General features: G+C 33.3%; 1 protein-coding gene across 1 annotated transcript; it reads right to left on the bottom strand.

Annotated features, from left to right (window-relative positions):
* Positions 1-495: 495 nt before the first annotated feature.
* On the bottom strand, positions 496-1,782 carry LOC111900134 (uncharacterized). Its single transcript, XM_023896005.2, has 3 exons — positions 1,221-1,782; positions 896-1,114; positions 496-854 (listed from the first exon to the last, which is right to left on the bottom strand). The coding sequence occupies exons 1-3, from the start codon at positions 1,780-1,782 to the stop codon at positions 496-498; spliced, it is 1,140 nt and encodes a 379-aa protein (XP_023751773.2).
* Between the last annotated feature and the right edge of the window lie 7,802 nt (positions 1,783-9,584).

Below are 9,584 nucleotides of genomic sequence, written 5' to 3'. Positions count from 1 at the left end.
TGCTACGGGTAAGATCAATGCAAGTTTCACAAGAAGATAAATCTTGGGAAATATTATATGCTTCTTTTCTTCGACCATCTTTTTGGCAAGGTCTCCAATGCTTTTCAAATCATTAAATCGTTCGTCTTCTCGCACATCTTTAATGTAATTTCCAAGCTCCAGTTCAAGAACTCGAAGATCATATTCTGTTGGAAACACTTTCGGATAAAGTGTAGTCATTTTTATTATTTTATCTAAATCAAAGGCTTTGAAAGATTCAGTCGGCACAAACAAGCAATTGAAAGAAGTAAATTTGTGTTTACTTCATTAAAGCGATGGTTTAGCTCTTGAAGTTATAGGGGCGGACACAAGAATTTGTAGTAGGGGTTGCACAAAGTTTCTTCCCGGTCAAACATAATATAAAACATTAAAAAAATTCGGTAAAACATAATATAAAACATCTAATACAATTTTTTTTTTCTAGTTATACCTAATATAACAACGATCTATTAGAATTTAAATTTGTCCTCTTCGTACAGACATCTTTTGAAACCGCTCAATTACTTTTTCATTTTCAACTTTCGCAAGTGCTTCGGTCTCGACATTACAAAGCAATGTGTCGTTCAAAAATTCATCGCCAATTTTGTTACGCAAGTTGGTCTTCAAGAGCTTCATCTTCGAAAAACATCTTTCTATACTTGCGGTCGCTACGAGTAATATCAAAGCTAACTTTAAAAGCTTATAAACCAAAGGATAAGATCGATGCTTCCCCGTACTAACCATCATAAGAGAAAGGTCGGAAATTCCTTTCAAACTAGTGAAGTGCTCATCTTTGATGCTAGAGTGATAAAATATCTCAAGTTGTTCTTCAAGGTCTATCATATCTGAATCATAAAGTCATACTTGTATAACTTACCCAACTTCAATAACTTTGATTTTTCAAATTGTACAAATGAAACACAAGGGCTCAAAGCACCCATGTATTCTAATAATTGGGTGCTTGTTTCACTAAATCGATCCCGATATTCTGTAAGTTGCATATCTACCATCGTGTTGAAGATTTCAACCTCAAAATGAAACCTATATGTCTTTGTAGTGCTACTGTTTCTCGCACCAATATACAACTCTTCCATATCTAAAGTATCAATTTCGTGTGTTTGACAAAAAGATGATACTTTTGGCAAAATGCTAGCAAACCCTATATTTCTAAAAGATTGCAATGCCTCCATTATCCCTCTAACCATCGAAGCCGGTTCTAAAATGTCTCGATCTTTTTTTTTGAAGTTGCATTGACAATGTACCCGTGAGGTGTAAAATGCCATACATCATATGTAAGTAAAACACGAACTCATATGATTTAAAATATGCTAAGATTCCATATGCTTGTTGACGGTTTGCCAATGACCCTCCCTCATTTTTCACAAAATCTAAAACTCCAAGAGCATCCGCAAACAACTTCATCAAACTTGTGAGTGTGTTGAAATGTGAACCCCATCTTGTTTCTCCCGCTCGAACAAGTGTAGTCTCTTGATTTAACCCTCTTCCGGTTTCAAGTTCACCACTACATGAGCCTTTTTGCACCCTTTCTCTTGCTTGCTCTCGTAGTAAGTATTTTCTTTTACACGAGACACAAACAACATTAACCACCAACGAAATTTGCTCAAAAAAGTCACTAACACCATCATACTTCTTTGCTACATCCACAACTACTAATTGAAGTTGGTGTGCAAAGCAATGTACATAAAAAGCCATGTCATTCTCTTGTAATATCAAAGCTTTCAAACCATTGAATTCCCCTCGCATATTGCTAGCCCCATCGTAACCTTGTCCTCTTATCTATTAAAATTTAAAACAATATATATATATATATATATATATATATATATATATATATATATATATATACATATATATATAATAAATTAAATTGAAATAACAAAAAAGTAAAGAATAAATTACCTGACTAAAACTCAACTTATTACTTGTAAGTAATTCATTTATGGCGTTTTTGAGTGTCAAAGAAGATGTATCCTTCACGTGCAGTAGTCCTATGAATCTTTCATAATAGCAATTTGTTCCTTTTTTGAAACATCACTAGATTCATCAACTAGTAAAGAAAAAGTATCTTAACCAATCTCTTCACGAATACTCAAAAGTACTTCTTGTGCAAAACATTGCACAAATTCTTTTTGAATTTTAGGGGAAATTAGTTGATTGTTTTAGGTGCATTTTCTAAAGTATTGTTGAAAATATCGTCACTAGTCTCGCGAATGGCTTTTAATTCTTCAATGTAAAGCCTTCTATTTTCCGAGTTAACCAACTCATCATGACCACGAAACGGTAAACCGATTTTCAATAAAAGTCTAACAACAATATTAGAAACACATAATCGAGCTTTATATTTATGGTCATCTGCTTCGGTTTGCCTCCTCAAGACTACATTAATAGTTTGTTTTTCCCTCATTAAAAACTCATTTTTCTTTTGCTTTGTTGTGAAAACTATCAACACCACCCACATGAGTCCAAAATGCATCTTTTTTATTCTAAGTATCAAAACTTTGGGAAACAAATGCATCTCTCCCTCCTTTTTGTCCCATGAGTTCCCCACACAAATAACAATATAAACAATATGCACTATTCTTTTTCACACTATATTCCAACCAATCAAAGTCACCACACCATGAAGGAACGAATCTTCTAAATCTATCACCTATTTTTTTAGGAAACTTATGTGCCCTTACTGACACGGTCCTTAAAGCAAATATGCTCTTCTTACATCATCTCTTATATTTGATTTGTAACTTGTAATCAATGGCCTATCCGCCAGGTCCTTTGGAAGATCTTTCAAGTCAACATTATCATTAGGTTGGTTAGAGCATGGTGTTTGTGGAGTTGCATTAGAAACCGAAGGGATTGATTGATTGGTGATTGGTGTTTGTGGAGTTGCATTAGGATTAGAAACGGAAGGGATCGATTGATTGGTGATTGATATTTGGGAACATTCTTCACCACTTTCATTAGGATTAGGTCTTTGTCTTTGTCTTTTGGTAAAAAAAACCACTTAGCCTAACCTATAAAAACATAACAATTACACCTAATCAAACAATAACTTCAATAAAAACAAGTTTCTTTCAGCTAATCAAACAATAAATTCAATAAAAACATAACAATTACACCTAATCAAACAATGACTTCAATAAAAAAAACATAGCAATATATAACCTAAGCGAACAATATAACTTCAATAAAACAAATCAATTTCATCCAAGTCAATCAATAACTTCAAAAAAAAAACATATCAATTTCAAATATCTAAATGAATTGGTAGTAAAACTTACTTGTTTCATTGTATTGTAGGGCTTTGAAGTTTGAACTTTGAAGTGGATTTTGTTAACCAATAAATCAAAACAATAGAAATTGAAAGAAGACATAAGTTGAATTAGTTGATCGATACTTGCTTCAAGTCTTCAAGAGTCTATCGATTGAGTGATTGAGTATTGTTGAAATCGATCAAGGATTGTGATCAATCCAACAATGAAATCGATCAAGGATGAAGGATTGTGAGGTCACGAGTCCCGACAGTAGGCTGTCTAACGATCGAAGTATCGAACGAATTTTGGATGCAGGAACAGAAGTCAAGTAGTCAATTATGTAATTGTAATCGTGTTTTTTTCCTTGTACCGATAATAGATAATTACACATTCAATTAATGAGGATTAGACTATCTTTTTTACAAGCAATTAGCCTAATTGCTAATTTATCCAATTAAGTTTTATTTTGGGCTTTGGGCAATTGGAACTATTAGACAATAATTGATTAAAACATTGAACATTTGGGCTCGTTATTTTTTTTTCGTTTGGTAATTCCCGATAGAGTGAAAATATTTTTTTTATGTAGTTGCACAAAAAAAAAAATTAGTAGTTGCACGATTTTTTTACATAGTGGCACAATAGGTAAAAATTTTAAAAAAAAAAAAAACAAAATTTTTTCTACTACATGCGCAGAAGCTAGGTGTTGTCGGTGCCACACTGGACACCTAGCTAGGACCGCCCCTATGAAGTTGCATATCAATCACCTCCTTAAATACATCAACTTGATAGTGGTGCAAGTTGTTAACCTTATAAATATATATACAAATATATTAGTAACTAATGATAAAAGACAATAAATTTATAAATCAATGTGGTAGTTAGTAGTAACAAAAATTACTAACTTGTGAACCTCTTCGACGACTGTATCCATTATAATATTCATCTTCCAAATCCACGACTTTAACTTCATTTTTAGCACAAAACAAAGTAACTTTCTCTAAAAGTGGTTCCCATCCTACATCCCTAATTTCTTGAATTTCTTTTTTTGAGCTACTTACTCGATTCATGGCATTTATGATATCTTGGTCTTTTCTTTGTAATATTGTATTCAAATGATCCGTCACTCCCAAGATATCAGCCATCAAATGTAGACAAAACTCAAAATCAAACGATTTTAACCACTGTAAGATGCAAATTACTTATGTTCGACGATCACGATCACTATCAAATTCACCAAGGTCTTCAAGTACATCACAAATGGAAGCATATATGGCCTGAATATTTAATAAAGATGCAAAATGAGAACCCTATCGAGTATCAGATAGCCATTTAATACCTACTTCTTGATTCAAACCGGTACCACTCTCAAGCTCACCTAAAATAAACCACATAGGAATTTAATTAGTCGAATGATTAGTATAAACAACTAAAAATAGTTATAATTTACAATTTAGTATTAACCATACCTTCAGCTAGTGCTGCCATAACTTTATTTGCTTGTTTTTTCCTTAAGTTATCTCGTCGTTTATCAGAAGATCCAATAATATTTAACAACTGAGAAACCACATCAAAGAAATCATTAACCGTTGTGTGATTCCACTACTAGAAAAACAATCTTTTACGACGCTCATTGCGTGTCGTAAAAGGCTCAGACGACGCACAAATGCGCGTCAAGGAAGGCCCTGTCATAAAGAGAGACGACGCGCTTTTGCGCGTCATCTATAGACGACGCGCCTCTGCGCGTCATCTATAGACGACGCTCATTTACGACGCACAATTACGACGCGCGTTTATGACACGCAATGCGTATCAAGGAATGCCCTGTCATAAAGGGAGACGACACGTATTCGTGTGTCGTAAACTCACGACGCGCGTGTTAATGACATGCAATGCATATCATTAAAACCCTTGTCAAGAAAGGACATGTCATAAATGAAGACGACACACATTTTTGCGTATCGTATATTTAAATGTTTTAAAAAATATATTTATATATTTATTAATTTTAAAATTAAATTTGCATTTACTGTCTCATAATAGAAATAAAATACCATATAAAAAATACAATCCATTGCATAAAATTTAACGTCATACAATTCTATTTCTTACAATATATAAATTTGCATTCATCTAATCTACTCTGTGTTTCATACTAACAATTGAAATGAAGAATGCAACACTTGCATTTGCAGCATCTTATCTTTTTCAACTTGAGCTTTCTTTTCCTCTTCTAACTCCAAAGCTAAAGCTATTCGCTTTCATCAACCCTGTAAACACAACACAAAATCACTTGTCGTTTTCATTCTACTTTTAAAATTAATTCTTATTAGGACATTCTACTTTTAAACCTACCTATCTAGCAAATTTTTCAAAGAACATAATTTATATTTTTTTTATGGAAAGTACATTGCTATCTCTTAAATACAAGATGTTACAAATCAAGAAACTTACATGGACTGCTGACCACCATGAACCTGCAAGACACGAGACATCAAATAAATCAAAATTAAATTTTGATTTTTTTTCCTTTCAGTAACGATTAACATTTAACAAAAAAACAAAAGGCCAACCCACTCCCTTTGCCTCATTCCAGCTAACCCACTCCTTGGAAACAAGAAAAAAATAAAAAAAATATCAACCAACATTTTACTTATATTTGAGAGGTTTTCATATTGATTTATTTATTTGTTAATAAATAGTTTACATACTACACCTATGGTATGGATTTAGTATTCAAGGGAGGATTTACTATAAAGGAAAATGTCGAGGGTAAATTGTTCATTTCAATATTGGATGTACCGATACCTTTCTACGGGTGATTGCTAGCCACTCTTCATTTCAATATTGACCGAGACCCGATTCAACTTCAATAATCTGTTGAAATCAGAATTAGAAAATAAAAATCTTTTTAAAACGTCAACGAATAGTCAACAAGCAAGAAACTTAGTGACTTGACCTCCATCTGGATGTTGAACTAAAGCAACAAATTTGCAATGTAAATGAGCAGAAAACCCTAGAAAGAATTTTAGTATAATGTTACAATAAACAAAATAAAGAAAGTAAATCACTATTTTGAACATATGAAGCATTATAACAACCTGCTCTGTGACAATTCCTTTGACCTTTCTACCAAGAATTGCACGTGACTTAATGCATCTTTCAGATTGTGGTGCTTTGTCATCACCAGCCTCCTGACCCAAATAAAAATTGTATAAAAAATGGAAGTCAGAAAAGATGACATCAACGAGTGAGGTTTTATTATGTTATAAAAAATGGAAGTCAGAAAAAACTGTAAGCATGGTAACATATTTAACATAAAATGTTAATTTAGTGACTTAATAGGCAATAAAAATAGTTTTTTAACCAAATTAATGAAAATGAGACATTTGGTTGCTATACTACCAGTCAAGTAATCCAAGATAAAAAAGAGTTAACATCAATTTCACCTAGCAGCCTTGGAAACCAGGTGAAATTGATCATTAAACATTCCTAGAGAATAGAAGTAGCTTTCTCAATTGCTTAGAGCGTGACCCTGATTCACCTTCAAGATTTACACTGTCACATGTAAGGTCATCACCTGTGAAATTGATCATTAAACATTAGACATCGCTTGAATTCTAAACTGAACCATTAACAATTTAATATGATCCAAACTATGCATGAAGTATCATGTGACTTGTGCTCAACCAAACAATTAATCAATCAATACATGACACTCTACGAGCACCACAAAATATAGAATTCAGGTGCATGTCGACTGTCGACATTTAATCATTCATATGAGCTGGAAAATAATTATAATAAAATTGTGCATGAAGTTTCCATATCCACACTCAGAAAGGAAAAAAAGCAAAAAAATAATAACAAACTTATCTCCTCAAATGGGTATTTCTATACTACGCTTTTCTTTCATTTGTTTGACTGCATCATCCAAATCATGACTCTGAAGTTCATGAGAATCTTGAAATTTTAGAAACTCATATCCTCCATGTCCTATCATATATAACAAGAGAAAGAATCTTGAAATTTCATGGCGGCCTATTAAAACTCTTGAAAAGTTCTCAACTGTCACTTCATAACCTCGATAGTTGTTGGGTTTTGAGCATTCTAACACTTCCTAAGTGTACATGCAACCCTAAATACCTTGGATCTATGTTTTCTTTATTATACATGCAAATAAGAACATCCAAGGTATTATCCTAATCTAGCATACAAAAACTATGAATGTAACAAGATAGAATACATACCTCTTGATGTAGCTTGATGTCTTCAAGCTTTAAGAGCTTAGCCCCAATAGTGTGGAAGCCTCAAGTGGAATCACAAATCACCAAGACACCTTGGAATACTTTAGAGAATATGATTACTTGGTTCTCTCTAGTGAAATTGGCTAGCCCTTCTTTAGTGTATCCACACTAGTGCCTATTTCACCAACCAAAGACATCTTTATATAGTATGGAGGATTAGGGTTAAACCCTAATACCCATGACCTTTCATTTCCTAGGATCCATGGGTTAAACACTCCATGGACTATCCATGAAAGCTTAGCCCAACCTAAATGAACTTGGCCCATTCCATATATATAAGAGTCCATATTTAATTAGTTCCTTTTGATCACTTAATTAATTATAAATTAATTCTTGATCAATACTAATTAAATAATATGATTCCATATTAATATATTAGAACTTATAATATATTAATATTAATCATAAACATACTATTCTCAAAAGATTATCCATATAAATTGTGTCGGTGAAGTGCAACCCAAATGGACCATGCCGGGTCGGGTCAAGTACATACCAAATATAGTTATGGACTTAGACATTAATCCAACAGTCTCCCACTTGGATAAGTCTAAAACTATTATTGCGTATGACTTCAAACCTAACTGGCAATCGTAGCTCTTAAAGCTGCTGTCGAACTCTGATCTTGTCAACGAACTTGTCCATTAGATAAGGGATCATATATTCCTCCATTCTAGATATCATATGGACTGAGACATGGATTATAATCATTCTCTCTGTCCATTTGTTGTTTCCCGATTTCCGATTTATGACGACTAACTAATTGAACAAATCAAATCAGTCCTGGCCCGGCCGAGCACTTCCATTTGTCATCATCAAATCATCGAGGGGCCCACAGATATCGCTTTTATCCCGAAGGTAAAAGGAATGGATAAACTTCGACTCATATGGCTTGTTCTACTACTTGTTGAATCATACACAAAGGCACGTTTTATAGCACCGAGTTACCAAATGCGTTTTCGTGCAATCAATGTACAACCAACTCATAGTAACAACTCATATCTCTAGGTTTGAAGAATATAAGATATTATCGTCTCATGATCACTCGTGATACAATCCATGAAGTGATTCCAATGAGCGCGGGTTGAATCCAATACTCAGAACTTATGAGCACTCATGAGTGTTGTAGCCCTTTGTCCAACACCTTAGACCTCTACAAGCCAACCCATGACAGTCTTAATTCATATCTACTTCCAACATATGACCGACTGTGGATGGTTTGAATAACTTAGTCATTCCGGAAGAATAACCTAGTTTATTTGGGAAGTCAAAACATGCAAAGTGAAACACAATAATAATTGAATCCAATATGGTATCAAATCTTTGAACATAAATAAAACACCTTTTATTTATCACCATATGATTACACATTATTCATTGTATACTGTTTCAGCTATCAACTTTATTCTTGAATTTAAAACAATAGTTGTCCCATGCTCCAAGCATGCACACTATGTTTTCTAACCACTAGTCATGCCATACACCAAGTATGCATACTATGTTTGTCTATGATCTTTACTTTGTGAACTAGATCAATTGAACATAACTTCAATGATTCTCTTTTCACACTCCCAAATCCTTACTGCAAATGCAAGAATTCCAAATTCATGCCATTTACTGAAATCTGTTAGATTCTAAACTTATATGCATTGATCCTCTTGTAATAATTATGTACAAAGTCATAAAGACTTGACAACAACCATTTCAGAGTATTCCAAAGGAGATCAGCTCCTTGGAAACATCTTTCTTGCATTAAGTTTCCTAATCTTAAACAGATTGAAAATTCTAACTTTGAAACATTTCCATATTCCATTTTGACTATCACTTCTGAACAAGAGTTGCCTCCTTACAGATTATGTCAATATGGTCCTTCCAGAATTATCACTATACTTCCAATTGTCCTTGAGTAAACAATCTTTGGTAAACCTTAGATTGTCCTCGACAATTGTTTAATCCTTTTAGTCATATCCAGTTCTAAACCTTTTCCCTT

Source organism: Lactuca sativa, chromosome 8 (genome assembly GCF_002870075.4).
Source record: "Lactuca sativa cultivar Salinas chromosome 8, Lsat_Salinas_v11, whole genome shotgun sequence".
NCBI lineage: Eukaryota > Viridiplantae > Streptophyta > Magnoliopsida > Asterales > Asteraceae > Lactuca > Lactuca sativa.
This window is presented reverse-complemented; position numbering and strand designations above follow the sequence as displayed.